Source organism: Capra hircus, chromosome 3 (assembly GCF_001704415.2).
Source record: "Capra hircus breed San Clemente chromosome 3, ASM170441v1, whole genome shotgun sequence".
NCBI classification, from domain to species: domain Eukaryota; kingdom Metazoa; phylum Chordata; class Mammalia; order Artiodactyla; family Bovidae; genus Capra; species Capra hircus.
Genome location: NC_030810.1, coordinates 111197193 through 111212798, shown reverse-complemented (window position 1 = coordinate 111212798; position 15606 = coordinate 111197193). Strand labels below are relative to the sequence as shown.

At 41.9% G+C, this 15606-nt stretch overlaps 1 protein-coding gene across 1 annotated transcript in view; it reads right to left on the bottom strand.

The window, feature by feature from the left end:
* CD244 (CD244 molecule) overlaps nt 10544-15606 on the bottom strand; it is a 37548-nt gene continuing 32485 nt past the window's right edge. Inside the window, 2 exon segments of the mRNA XM_005677204.3 lie at nt 10544-12719; nt 14267-14323. Coding sequence (XP_005677261.1) covers nt 12639-12719; nt 14267-14323 — 138 coding nt within the window. The 3' untranslated portion in view covers nt 10544-12638.

The window sequence follows — 15606 nt, the reverse complement described above, 5'->3', positions numbered from 1 at the left end:
ACGCGCGGGAGGCGCGGGCTGCAGAGCTTTGTAAGAATCGGGCAGGAACGCCCCACGCGCAACCAGAACGATCTAACTTGGGCTAGCAAACCAGACTGTGGGATAGCTACCACGCGAAAAGCTCGAACATAAGACACCGCCAGGACCGAGCACAGAACAAAGGACGGAACGGGAAAAGCCGGCTGCAGACCATCCCCCGCCGGGGACAGGCAGCCAGAGCCGTAAGGACTGGAAAGGGGCAATTGCAAACTCGGAGAGACTTTACTTACCTAACTGCAAGCAAGCTCCTTTGCTAAGACTTCTGGGGGTGCTGGACAGTCACAATCTACCGCACGGGGTGCGCAAGCGGCCCGCCCAGAAAGCTGAGCAGCAGCGGCAGAAAAGGTGACAAGCCTCGGCGATCGCGCTCGCCAAACTCCTGAGCTACTTGGACCTGGGAAGGGCACAAAGCGCAGTCCCAGCCGAATCTGTGCCTCTGAGGGCTGCCTGAGCGCCGAACCTGAGCGGCTTGGACCGGGGAAGTGCACGCAGCCTAGGGCCGGCCCCAGACGGTTCCCGGCTGAGCATCCTAGAGCCGGAGCGGTTTGTGCGCCGCGAAAAAGGACAGGTCAAGCCGGGCAGAGATACTGCGTGCACACGACAGTGCTATTTGTTAGCAGCAGCCCCCCTCCCCACAGCGCAACTGTGAGCCTAAAAAGCCAGCAAACAGAAGAAGTTAAACAGAGGGAACCACCTTGGAAGTGATCCCACACGGGCCATTACACCAGAAAGGGCCAGATATTTTTAATATTTATAAAATCATTCCCTTTTTTTTTTTTTTGCTTTTTTTTCTAACTTTTTTTTAATTGTTAAGTCTTCTATTTCTCCTCTAATTTTTATTTCTATAACCTATTATTACTATATTTTTTTTGTTTGTTTTTTAAAAAGACTTTTTTTTTTTTTAAGGCAAACACCATATACAGTCTTTGGATGGTTGTTGATGGCTTTTTTTTTTTTTGATTGTTTGTTTGTTTGTTTGTTTTTTAATAATTCTTTTTCTTTTTTCTTTTTTTTTTTCTTTCTTTCTTCCTTTTTCCTTCTGCTTCTCTCTAATATTGTATCTTTGAAAATCCAACCTCTACTCTAGATTTTTAATCTTTGCTCTTAGGTTTTTGTGGTCAATTTTGTACATTTAAAAACCCAAACTTCACTATCCCAGTTTACCTGAGAGCGAGATTACTGGCTTGACCACTCTCTCCTCCTCTGGACTCTCCTTTTTCTCCACCAGGTGGCCTCTGTCTCTTTTCTCCCCCATCTCTCCTCTATCCAACTCTGTGAATCTCTGTGTGTTCCAGACGGTAGAGAACACCTAAGGAACAGGTTACCGGCAGGATTTGTCTCGCTCCTACTCATTCGTCTCTCTGATCCTCCTGGTCACCTCTGTCTACTTCCTCCCTCTCCTCTTCCCCGTATAACTCTGTAAATACCTCTGAGCGGTCCAGGCTATAGAGCGCACATAAGGAAGTGACTACTGGCTAGCTTGCTCTCTTCTCTTTTGATCTCACCGCATCTCATTCCAGTTACCTCTAACTACCCCCTCCATCTTCTCTTCTCCTTATAACTCAGTGAACCTCTCTGAGTGTCCCTCAATGTGGAGAAACTTTTCATCTTTAACCTAGATGTTTTATCATCGGTGCTGTATAGATGGAGAAGTCTGGAGGCTACTGTAAAAATAAAACTGAAAACCAGAAGCAGGAAGCTTAAATCCAAAGCCTGAAAACATTAGAGAACTCTTGAATTCAGGGAACATTAAGCAATAGGAGCCCATCTAATGCCTTCATACATACACCGAAACCAAGTTCCACCCAAGGGCCAACAAATTCCAAAACAAGACATACCACGCAAATTCTCCAGCAACACAGGAACACTCCCCTGAGCTTCAATATACAGGCAGCTCAAAATTATCCCAAAACCTTTGATGTCTCGTAACCCATTACGGGTCACTCCATTGCACTCCAGAGAGAAGAAACCCAGCTCCACCCACCAAAACTCCAACACAAGCCTCCCTAACCAGGAAACCTTGACCAGCCACTGATACAACCCCACCCAAAGTGAGGAAGCTCCATAATAAAGAGAACTCCACAAATTCCCAGAATATAAAAAGGCCACCCCAAACGCAGCAATATAACCAAGATGAAGAGACAGAGGAATACACAGCAGGTAAAGGAACAGGAGAGTTGCCCACCAAACCAAACAAAAGTGGAAGAAGTAGGGAATCTACCGGAGAAGGAATTCCGAATATTGATAGTGAAAATGATCCAAAATCTTGAAATCAAAATGGAATCACAGATAAATAGGCTAGAGACAAGGATTGAGAAGATGCAAGGAAGGTTTAACAAGGACCTAGAAGAAATAAAAAAGAGTCAAAATATAATGAATAATGCAATAAATGAGATCAGAAACACTCTGGAGGCAACAATTAGTAGAATAACGGAGGCAGAAGATAGGATTAGTGAAATAGAAGATAGAATGGTAGAAATAAATGAATCAGAGAGGAAATAAGAACAACGAATTAAAAGAAATGAGGACAATCTCAGAGACCTCCAGGACAATATGAAACGCTCCAACATTTGAATAATAGGAGTCCCAGAAGAAGAAGACAGAAAGAAAGATCATGAGAAAATCCTTGAGGAGATAATAGTTGAAAACTTCCCTAAAATGGGGAAGGAAATAATCACCCAAGTCCAAGAAACACAGAGAGTTCCAAATAGGATAAACCCAAGGTGAAACACCCCAAGACACATATTAATCAAATTAACAAAGATCAAACACAAAGAACAAATATTAAAAGCAGCAAGGGAAAAACAACAAATAACACACAAGGGGATTCCCATTAGGATAACAGCTGATCTTTCAATAGAAACTCTTCAGGCCAGGAGGGAATGGCAAGACATACTTAAAGTGATGAAAGACAATAACCTACAGCCCAGAATACTGTACCCAGCAAGGATCTCATTCAAATATGAAGGAGAAATCAAAAGCTTTACAGACAAGCAAAAGCTGACAGAATTCAGCACCACCAAACCAGCTCTCCAACAAATTCTAAAGGATATTCTCTAGACAGGAAACACAAAAAGGGTGTATAAACTCGAACCCAAAACAATAAAGTAAATGGTAACGGGATCACACTTATCAATAATTACCTTAAACGTAAATGGGTTGAACGCCCCAACCAAAAGACAAAGACTGGCCGAATGGATACAAAAACAAGACCCCTCTATATGCTGCTTACAAGAGACCCACCTCAAAACAAGGGACACATACAGACTGAAAGTGAAGGGCTGGAAAAAGATATACCACGCAAATAGAGACCAAAAAAAGCAGGAGTGGCAATACTCATATCCGATAAAATAGACTTTAAAACAAAGGCTGTGAAAAGAGACAAAGAAGGCCACTACATAATGATCAAAGGAACAATCCAAGAAGAAGATATAACAATTATAAATTATATATGCCCCCAATATAGGAGCCCCGCAATATGTAAGACAAATGCTAACAAGTATGAAAGGGGAAATCAACAATAACACAATAATAGTGGGAGACTTTAATACCCCACTCACACCTATGGACAGATCAACTAAACAGAAAATTAACAAAGAAACGCAAACTTTAAATGATACATTAGATCAGTTAGACCTAATTGATATCTATAGGACATTTCACCCCAAAACAATGAATTTCACTTTTTTTTCAAGTGCTCATGGAACCTTCTCCAGGATAAATCACATCCTGGGCCATAAATCTAAACTTGATAAATTCAAAAAAATCGAAATCATTCCAAGCATCTTTTCTGACCATAATGCATTAAGATTAGATCTCAATTACAGGAGAAAAACTATTAAAAATTCCAACATATGGAGGTTGAACAACACACTTCTGAATAACCAACAAATCACAGAAGAAATCAAAAAAGAAATCAAAATATGCATAGAAACTAATGAAAATGAAAACACAACAACCCAAAACCTGTGGGACACTATAAAAGCAGTGCTAAGAGGAAAGTTCATAGCCAATACAGGCATACCTCAAGAAACAAGAAAAAAGTCAAATAAATAACCTAACTCTGCAACTAAAGCAACTAGAAAAGGAAGAGTTGGAGAACCCCAGAGTTAGTAGAAGGAAAGAAATCTTAACAATTAGGGCAGAAATAAATGCAAAAGAAACAAAAGAGACCATAGCAAAAATCAACAAAGCCAAAAGCTGGTTCTTTGAAAGGATAAATAAAATTGACAAACCATTAGCCAGACTCATCAAGAAGCAAAGAGAGAAAAATCAAATCAATAAAATTAGAAATGAAAATGGAGAGATCACAACAGACAACACAGAAATACAAAGGATCATAAGAGACTACTATCAGCAGTTGTATGCCAATAAAATGGACAACGTGGAAGAAATGGACAAATTCTTAGAAAAGTACAATTTTCCAAAACTGAACCAGGAAGAAAATAGAAAATCTTAACGGACCCATCACAAGCACAGAAATTGAAATGGTAATCAGAAATCTTCCAGCAAACAAAAGCCCAGGTCCAGACGGCTTCACAGCTGAATTCTACCAAAAATTTCGAGAAGAGCTAACACCTATCCTCCTCAAACTCTTCCAGAAAATTGCAGAGGAAGGTAAACTTCCAAACTCATTCTATGAGGCCACCATCACCCTAATACCAAAACCTGACAAAGATGTCACAAAAAAGGAAAACTACAGGCCAATATCACTGATGAACATAGATGCAAAAGTCCTCAACAAAATTCTAGCAAACAGAATCCAACAACACATTAAAAAGATCATACACCATGACCAAGTGGGCTTTATCCCAGGGATGCAAGGATTCTTCAATATCCGCAAATCAATCAATGTAATTCACCACATTAACAAATTGAAAAATAAAAACCATATGATTATCTCAATAGATGCAGAGAAGGCCTTTGACAAAATTCAACATCCATTTATGATAAAAACTCTCCAGAAAGCAGGAATAGAAGGAACATACCTCAACATAATAAAAGCTATATATGACAAACCCACAGCAAACATTATCCTCAATGGTGAAAAATTGAAAGCATTTCCCCTAAAGTCAGGAACAAGACAAGGGTGTCCACTTTCACCGCTACTATTCAACATAGTTCTGGAAGTTTTGGCCACAGCAATCAGAGCAGAAAAAGAAATAAAAGGAATCCAAATTGGAAAAGAAGAAGTAAAACTCTCACTGTTTGCAGATGACATGATCCTCTACATGGAAAACCCTAAAGACTCCACCAGAAAATTACTAGAGCTAATCAATGAATATAGTAAAGTTGCAGGATATAAAATCAACACACAGAAATCCCTTGCATTCCTATACACGAATAATGAGAAAGTAGAAAAAGAAATTAAGGAAACAATTCCATTCACCATTGCAACGAAAAGAATAAAATACTTAGGAATATATCTACCTAAAGAAACTAAAGACCTATATATAGAAAACTATAAAACACTGATGAAAGAAATCAAAGAGGACACTAATAGATGGAGAAATATACCATGTTCATGGATCGGAAGAATCAATATAGTGAAAATGAGTATACTACCCAAAGCAATTTACAAATTCAATGCAATCCCTATCAAGCTACCAGCCACATTTTTCACAGAACTAGAACAAATAATTTCAAGATTTGTATGGAAATACAAAAAACCTCGAATAGCCAAAGCAATCTTGAGAAAGAAGAATGGAACTGGAGGAATCAACTTGCCTGACTTCAGGCTCTACTACAAAGCTACAGTCATCAAGACAGTATGGTACTGGCATAAAGACAGACATATAGATCAATGGAACAAAATAGAAAGCCCAGAGATAAATCCACACACATATGGACACCTTATCTTTGACAAAGGAGGCAAGAATATACAATGGAGTAAAGACAATCTCTTTAACAAGTGATGCTGGGAAAACTGGTCAACCACTTGTAAAAGAATGAAACTAGATCACTTTCTATCACTGTACACAAAAATAAACTCAAAATGGATTAAAGATCTAAATGTAAGATCAGAAACTATAAAACTCCTAGAGGAGAACATAGGCAAAACACTCTCAGACATAAATCACAGCAGGATCCTCTATGATCCACCTCCCAGAATTCTGGAAATAAAAGCAAAAATAAACAAATGGGATCTAATTAAAATTAAAAGCTTCTGTACAACAAAGGAAAATATAAGCAAGGTGAAAAGACAGCCTTCTGAATGGGAGAAAATAATAGCAACTGAAACAACTGACAAACAACTAATCTCAAAAATATACAAGCAACTTCTGCAGCTCAATTCCAGAAAAATAAACGACCCAATCAAAAAATGGGCCAAAGAACTAAGTAGACATTTCTCCAAAGAAGACATACGGATGGCTAACAAACACATGAAAAGATGCTCAACATCACTCATTATTAGAGAAATGCAAATCAAAACCACAATGAGGTACCACTTCACACCAGTCAGAATGGCTGCGATCCAAAAATCTGCAAGCAATAAATGCTGGAGAGGGTGTGGAGAAAAGGGAACCCTCCTACACTGTTGGTGGGAATGCAAACTAGTACAGCCACTATGGAGAACAGTCTGGAGATTCCTGAAAAAATTGCAAATAGAACTACCTTATGACCCAGCAATCCCACTTTTGGGCATACACACCGAGGAAACCAGAATTGAAAGAGACACATGTACCCCAATGTTCATCGAAGCACTGTTTACAATAGCCAGGACATGGAAACAACCTAGATGTCCATCAGCAGATGAATGGATAAGAAAGCTGTGGTACATATACACAATGGAGTATTACTCAGCCGTTAAAAAGAATTCATTTGAATCAGTTCTGATGAGATGGGTGAAACTGGAGCCAAGTATACAGAGTGAAGTAAGCCAGAAAGAAAAACACCAATACAGTATACTAACACATATATATGGAATTTAGGAAGATGGCAATGACGACCCTGTATGCAAGACAGGAAAAAAGACACAGATGTGTATACCAGACTTTTGGACTCAGAGGGAGAGGGAGAGGGTGGGATGATTTGGGAGAATGGGAATTATAACATGTATACTGTCATGTAAGAATTGAATCGCCAGTCCATGTCTGAAATAGGGTGCAGCTTGCTTGGGGTTGGTGCATGGGTATGACCCAGAGAGATGTTGTGGGGAGGGAGGTGGGAGGGGGGTTCATGTTTGGGAACACATGTAAGAATTAAAGATTTTAAAATTTAAAAAAAAATAAAAAATTTAATAAAAAATAAAAAGAAAAAAAAGAAAAAAAAATAAAACAATACACTGGCAAAAAAAAAAAAAAAAAGAAAGTGAAAGAGGAGAGTGAAAAAGTTGGCTTAAAGCTCAACATTCAGAAAACGAAGATCATGGCATCTGGTCCCATCACTTCATGGGAAATAGATGGGGAAACAGTAAAAACAGTGTCAGACTTTATTGTTTTGGGCTCCAAAATTACTGCAGATGGTGACTGCAGGCCTGAAATTAAAAGATGCTTACTCCTTGGAAGAAAAGTTATGAGCAACCTAGATAGGATATTAAAAAGCAGAGATATTACTTTGCCAATTAAGGTCCGTCTAGTCAAGGCTATGGTTTTTCCAGTGGTCATGTATGGATGTGAGAGTTGGACTGTGAAGAAGGCTGAGTGCCGAAGAATTGATGCGTTTGAACTGTGGTGTTGGAGAAGACTCTTGAGAGTCCCTTGGACTGCGAGGAGATCCAACCAGTCCATTCTGAAGGAGATCAGCCTTGGGATTTCTTTGGAAGGAATGATGCTAAAGCTGCAGCTCCAGTACTTTGGCCACCTCATGCAAAGAGTTGACTCATTGGAAAAGACTCTGATGCTGGGAGGGATTGGGGGCAGGAGGGAGAAGGGATGAAATGGCTGGATGGCATCACTGACTCGATGGATGTGAGTCTGAGTGAACTCCGGGAGATGGTGATGGACAGGGAGGCCTGGCATGCGGCGATTCATGAGGTCACAAAGAGTCAGACACAACTGAGCAACTGAACTGAACTGAACTGACCTGACTTACATTCATGATACTCTTGTGTGCACTTGTGTTACTTACACTTTGCGGCCCATTTGTGTTTTTTAATACTGTGCTTCCGCTGTCATTTGCCCCAGCACATGGTCTGTGGAATCAGAATGTCCTCTGTGGCCTGCAGTGGGTACTCCCGGGGAGCCAGGCAGTGCTTCATACACAGCAGGAGCTTAACTACTTCTTTGTTCATTGGCTGGCCATTGCATGGATAATTTTTTTTTAATTTTATTTATTTGGTTGCTGCCAGGAGCCAGCACAGGAGATCCCACCCATGACAAGGTCATGCGGAAGAGCCTGACAAGGCAAGGTGGATCAGGTCTCAAGGGGTCCCCTGGATCTGCTTGAGCATCTACCCCGAAACCAAAATTAGTCTGTTTACTGTCTGCTATACTATACTCTTCTGACATTAACAGGGGGCTAAACCCGACCACCTTTCTTTGGAAAATTAACTTAGAGCTCCAGTTAATAGTCTCCTGTATATAAAAGGAGTGTCTCAGCTCAAACCCCTCTGATGGCTCTCTAACTCGCCTGACAGGTTTACCCGGACTTTTACAACTACACATGTGATTGTTCACAACCTCCCAACCATGAGAGGCACGGGAAGCTTAAAACATCTTAAAGATATAGAGCCTTTTAAAGAGCTAAGAATTATATTGGTGAAGGGTTTCATTGTTGAGTTAATGATTGCTGCCAGGTCTCCATATCCTTTATCTTTTAGGCACCTGGGAGGATATTAATCAATGTAATTGGGATGCAAAAATAGGAATATAGGAATTTTTATGTTAGCAATACTAGATTTTTGAGTTAATGAATTTTCTCTTTGTTATAAATTACTGTACTCCTCTTTCTTTGTTATAAATAGTTGTATCCTTGCTATGTAAGAATGTAACTTTATTTAGTGCTTTCTGAGAGTGGCACCAGACTTTGGAAAGAACAACACTTTTAGGGCAAATAAGTTTTCTGGTTGACGGACCCTTATCAGAAAAGGGTCATAAAATGCTAATAGGCCTCCTGGCCAGAAGATGATGTAAATCACCTAAGACCTGTGTATACAGATAGGTATGCAGAGAGAAAGCCTGGTCTCGATAAGAGTCAGAGCTGCTAACCCTGCATGACTCTGTTTCTTATGTTTATCTCTATGTACAACCCAAAGTATAAAAGCTTCCCTGAAAAATAAAGTGACGGACCAGTTCCACGAAAGCCTGGTTCCCCCCATGTCAATTCTTTCTTTCTTTCTTTCTTTCTTTCTCTCTTACTTTCTTTTTCAGGCTGATCCCTTGGAGCACAGGGGCCCTCCATCTTCACTTATCTGGCTAGACCTCTAAAACCTGAACGGGAAGGCGCTCTGCATCTTCACTCCCTCGGGAGACTGGGAGGGTGCCTGTGGCCTACGTGAATGGTGCAAGTCCCTTGTCTTGGGGCTTTATTGGCTTTCTGTGTAAACCAAAGAATATCAGCCTCTTTCTCTCCTCTATTTTCTTAACTGTAACATTCTTTTCTTATCTTTCTATATCTCTAAATAAATCTCAGTTGCCAACGCCGTCATGCTTCGGATACCTTGGATCCAACCGGGTCTGGACCCCAGTAGGCTGCGTTGAGTCTTAGTTGTGGCATGTGGGATCTTTTGTTGTGGTGCATGGGCTTCATTTCCAGCGGCATGTGGGATCTTAGTTCCTGAACCAGGGATTGAATTCAGGTATTCTGCATTGCAAGATGGATTCTTAACCACTGGACAGTCAGGGAAGTCCTGAATTCCAGTATTTTAAATGGAAATTTTGACTATACTTCACTTTTGCTTTCTGCATGCATTTTGCAACTGCATTCCCTGACTATGAGTTGACTCCATTATAGAAGGCCACGGCCATGTGACCCCTTTCATAAAATAAAGAACAAAAACCTGGCAACTCAAAGGTCTGTAAAGCCTCTGATGACCATTGGTAAGTAGATGCTGGTGTCAAGTGCCTCAGACATCAAACATACTGAAAAGTGTCCCAGGTTCATTTTCAATTTGAATAATTCAATACGTTTGCATTTGTTTCAATAAGTTGAAATAAGTTTCCATTTAAACAACTCAACATGAAGCTTTCTTGCTTCCAACTCAAAACCCGTGTCAGCCCAGCACCATACACAGAAAAGAACATAAATCCAACTCCATAAAGCACTGAGGAGTAATAACTAATGTTTTCATTCTTTTTTTTTTTTTTAATGAGGCTACAGAAGAGGTGGAGGGTGCACAGTCACAAACACATTCAGATTTCCTACCACTCTCTGTAGCTATCGTTCATCTTGAAGGTTCTGTAGTCACTCCAAACTCTTTCCCTTTCTGCTCAGACTTTTCCCTCTTCCTCCTCAGTCACCCATCCTGCCCCTAGTCTTCTTTCTTCCATGCATCTCATGACATTTGTAGATCAGTGATGACTAAGGTAGATCAATGAAGCTTTTCTAGTTGGGTTTTTTTTTTTTTTTTTTGACAACAATCCTGCTTCCACACTGGGCATGATAAAGGGGAAGAAGAGGGAAGGAGAATTTTCCTCTCCCTCAGGCACAGGCCAGGCTCCTCCATTGCTGGTTGTTGTTTAGTCACTCAGCCGTGTCTTTTTGCAACCCCATGGACTATAGCCTACCAGGCTCCTCTATCCATCGGTTTCCCAGGCAAGAATATTGGAGTGGGTTGCCATTTCCTTCTCCAATAATTATCTTTTTAAGACATTATCACAGAGTTCAACAAAGACATACAAGACGATAATGATAATCATTATTATACTCCAGAATAGAGCATCCTAGAAGTCCCTGGACCCATAGGATCTCTTCTGATCCTTAAATAAATCCGCCCAATTCGAGATCTATGCAATTCAGGACATGTAAAAGGCCAGCAGTAGGCAATGGTTAGTATCTCTGCTGTTCATCTCAATTGCTGTGACCCCTATAATTTGCTACTGCTTCTTCTCACGAAACTCCTGACTCAGCTGCTCAGCTGCCCACAATTGCCTTGGATCTTCTCCCCATCCTTTTGCATATATCCTCCGATTTGTACCCCAACACCTTCTCCCAGATGTGGTCTATGGACTATTCTCCAGGAAGGAGCTAGCTTGACCAATCACACACCCACAGGAGAGAAGGATCTGAGGGGCATGAGCAAGTGGCTATCCCCCAACCTTAAGTGACCCCTGGGATCTGGGGACCCTAGAATCTGCTGTTCCAGTGTGAACAGGGCTAGGAGACAACTGACAGCTCACCAGGAGTCCAGACTCCTCTCCAGCAGGAGTTAAACAGCGTGTGTTTATTGATGGCCTACAAGTGCCCTTTGGCTGGGAGAGGAAAAGTACAGAGTAGGGAAGAGACCCTTTTACATTTTCTTTCCTAAATTTCAGAAAAGAAATTTAGACTGCCTTTAAGTAATAGCACAGTAATAGTTCTATATTAAATTCATACCTTAAGCACAGAGTGGGGCAATTGAAAAATCAGACTCCATGCAATGTTACCTTTTGGGGTCTCTGACCAGGCCCTCTTCCAGTTCCCCCTTTCCTGGGCTCAGCTAGACTTTCAGCTTGCTCCCCACAGTCTTGTGGAAGAGTCTGGCTTGAAGGGTCAGGGGAGCCCAGCAAGGTGCCTGGTTCCTAAGTGTTCAGCTGCCTGAGCCCTCCCTCCAGTGTTTGCCATGGGGAGCATCAGAACTCAGAACTTAAATGATACTGTTTCTAAAACTGAGGAATGTGTAAATAAGCCAAAATAGATGTCTAATAATGTGTTTTTGTAAATCAAACATCATTCTGCAGGCAAAGCTGCTTCCGCTGCCCAATTCTTAGGATGGCATGGACTCTGGGTGGTTTTCCCACTCAGCGATGGGCTTGATTTGCATCATCTACTCTTGCTCCTGCCCACACCCCTTTGTGACCAGATGGCTAGAGGTAAAGTTTAATATGTAGTGGGGAAGTTTTTCCTCTGTATTTGAATATAGCCCAGGCCTGGCTTCTTTGGAGAATTTGCCAGTGGCTTAGGGCTATTCAGTATACCTTCACAGAGAGACCTCTTTCTTCTCCTCTGAGCCCCTGCTATCTTTCCTTCCTTTTTGGAAGATGGGTCTGGGCCAAGGAAAGGTCTAGAAATGTGGTCATCACTGATTAGGGAAGAGTGAAGATGAGTCACCAGGGGAAAACCAGGGAAACAGAATCTTAATGTGATAGTAACACCACCACACATTTGCATAGCACTTGAAGATGACCAGCACTGGGACATGCTGTGTCGTCTTTCGGAAACTACCCAACATCTCTATCTGTTCTTGTCTGGTCTGTGAGTTGAGATATTATTTAACAGCCTTGCTCTTAAAGCAGCTGTTAGAAATCATTTTCAAATAAATAAAGTTATATTTTTTAAAAATACAAGTAATGTTAAAAAAAAAAAAGAAATCATTTTCAAAACAAATATAGACCATGCACAAACTCTTATATCATCTCCAGACTAGGAACCACTCTGCAGAGAATCATGTGGCATCACCCATTGTGCTAATTCCCAAAGCAGAAGTTGGGCTGTAAGAGGGGTGAGAACAGCCATGGCAACTAGGAATATATCCAGAAGTTCTCCAGCTCCCTACGACTCAGTCGAGCAGGGTTCTCAGCTTTGGAAGTTCTTTTTCCAACCTGCAGAAGAAAAGAAGAATTTCAGACTCTCCCACTAAGAGATCCTTGTAACAGCCCTGTGGGCTATGGATTATTATCCCCATTCATCATTCATAGCAAAAGGAAGCTCAGCCAGGTAAGGGAAATAACTCAAGGTCAACAACCAGTAAGAAGTAAGAGGCTTGAATCCAATTCTGGCTCCATTCCTAGCGCTTTTTAACGACACCATGCTTCTTCATGACCCACTTTGCCTTGGCCCACACAGTGTCCTCTACAAACCTTGACTGTCCAGCTGGCTTTAATGTGGGGCCGCAGCTCAAGTGCCAGAAATTCCAGCAGGCACCCATCCACACTCTCCCTTGTGACCCGTGGCAACATCTTTATCAGGCCACAGGTGGAAGCTCAGGTGTTACATGAGGCTGATGAGTGGGGTGCTTTTCATGCCTTAAATTCTCTGGGTATAAATAGGAAGTGTAATTATACTACCTCGTAGCTTTCTGTGAAGATTAGATGAGATAGTGTACATGAAGCCGCTGGCAGGCTACCACTGATATAGTGCCTACTTTCCATTCCCTAAAAGGCTTGATGAGAATCAATCCAGCCACCAGGCTCAATGGTCACCATTGTGCAGTGTCCATCCCAGCAGCAGCTGACGATTATATGTGTCCTGGAGTGATGCCCTATTACTTGCTAACTTGGGGAAATCATTAAGATTCATTTATCCTCCCTTCTCTGCTCCCCAATTCCCAACACACACATATCCATGGAAGAGAGAGAGGTCCAATGTGTGGCCCACAGCCGGGAAACCAGTCTGGGGACACCCCTAGTTTAAAACTCAGTCTTGGGGACTTCCCTGGTGGCCCAGTGACTAAGACTCCACATTCCCAATGCAGCAGGCTGGAGTTCAAATCTTGGTCAGGGAACTAGATCCCACATGCCACAACTAAGAGTTCATATGCTGCAAATAAAGATATCACATGCAGCAGCGAAGACTGAAGATCCCACATGCCATAAATAAGACCTGGAGCAGCCAAATAAATAAACAAATAGTGGGGAAACATCTCCCCAAAAGGAGTCAAATCCACAAAATATGATAAGATCTTGGGTTAGACCATAGCTCTTCTTGAACCTCCACCTCCTCATTTCTAACATGAAGATTCACATTAGAAGATCCCTAATGCTGCTGCTGCTGCTAAGTCACTTCAGTCATGTCCGACTCTGTGACATCATAGACGGCAGCCCACCAGGCTCCCCCGTCCCTGGGATTCTCCAGGCAAGAACACTGGAGTGGGTTGCCATTTCCTTCTCCAGTGCATGAAAGTGAAAAGTGAAAGTGAAGTCGCTCAGTCATGTCCAACCCACAGCGACCCCATGGACTGCAGCCTTCCAGGCTCCTCCATCCATGGGATTTTCCAGCAAGAGTACTGGAGTGGGATGCCATTGCCTTCTCTGAGAAGATCCCTGAAATCCCTCCAACTCTGAGATACTATGGATGACTTTTCTCTCATGTGATTTCAGGGCTCTGCTGTGAGCACTAAACCCATTCAGAAAGAATTCCAGAATCTTACCTCTTCATAGATAGTTTTACTGAAGGACGGGCTTCGTTTCGTCTTCTTGGATCCAGTCTGAAATTTCAGAGGGGAAAGAGTGCTTAACTTCAAGTTAAGAAATGTCTTACTTTTAACTGATGTGAGAAGTCCCAAAGGAGACTCAGAACCCAGAAAGTCCCTGAAGTTTTCTCACCCAGAATTGTCTAGAATTTTCTACCCTGGGAGTAAACAATGGTGCTCATGGTTTCCAAAGAAGGCACAAGACACACTTGCCTATGATATGATATTTCTGAACCAAAGTCAACCACCCTCACATACCCCTGAAATCCACACATACACATATTCCCAGCACCCACACAGACACATACCCTTCAGACAAATCTAATTCAAATACTGACTCAAACTGTGTATCTTTTCAACACATAACATACATACGCACGGTTCATGTAAACAATTCTGCCACACACTTAAGTACCAGTCTTAGAGCATACTCTGAACACAGAGAAACACTGGAGACATGGGAACTCAGCAGCTTTCTTGGCAGTATACGGAGCTTTCAAAACCTAATACCAAAGTATATGATCATGATGTCTGTGACTGTATGTTCATAAACTACAGTGTATAATTTAAATATGGGCTTCCCTCATGGCCCAGCAGTGAAGAACCCACTTGCCAATGCAGGAGATGACGATTTGATCCCTGGATTGGGAAGATCCCCTGGAGAAGGAAACGGCAACCCACTCCAGTATTCTTGCCTGATAAGTCCCACGGACAGATGAGCCTGGTGGGCTACAGTTCTTGGGGTCACAAAAGAGTCAGGCATGATTTAACAAGAAAACAACAACAACATAATTTAAATATTAATATCTCTCATGAAATCTGGGCTTCCCAGGTGCCACTGGTGGTAGAGAACCTGCCAGTACAGGAGACGTTAGAGATGCAGGTTCAGTCCCTGGGTCGAGAAGATCCCTTGAAGGGGGGCATGGCAGCCCACTCCAGTATTCTTGCCTGGAGAATCCCATGGTCGGAGGACCCTGTAGTCCATAGGGTCACAGAGTCAGACAGGCCTGAAACAACTTAGTACACATGCATGGTAGAATCCAAGTTGACTTAAAGACTTATTAGAACGGGAGTGAATGAAAAATCTAAAGAACTTCCAAAACCCTCTCCTCCATTTGACACAAACACAGGAGCCTTGGCCCATATGGGCGCAACACTCCCACGGTTTGGCAGATTCCCAACTTCCACACTACAGTGGCAAGGTTTTGGCTTCATACTCTGACTCCAGCCTTGGACTTAACATTCTTCTCACACCCTTTCTTCCAAGGTAGAAATATGACCAGGGGCATTAAGATGCC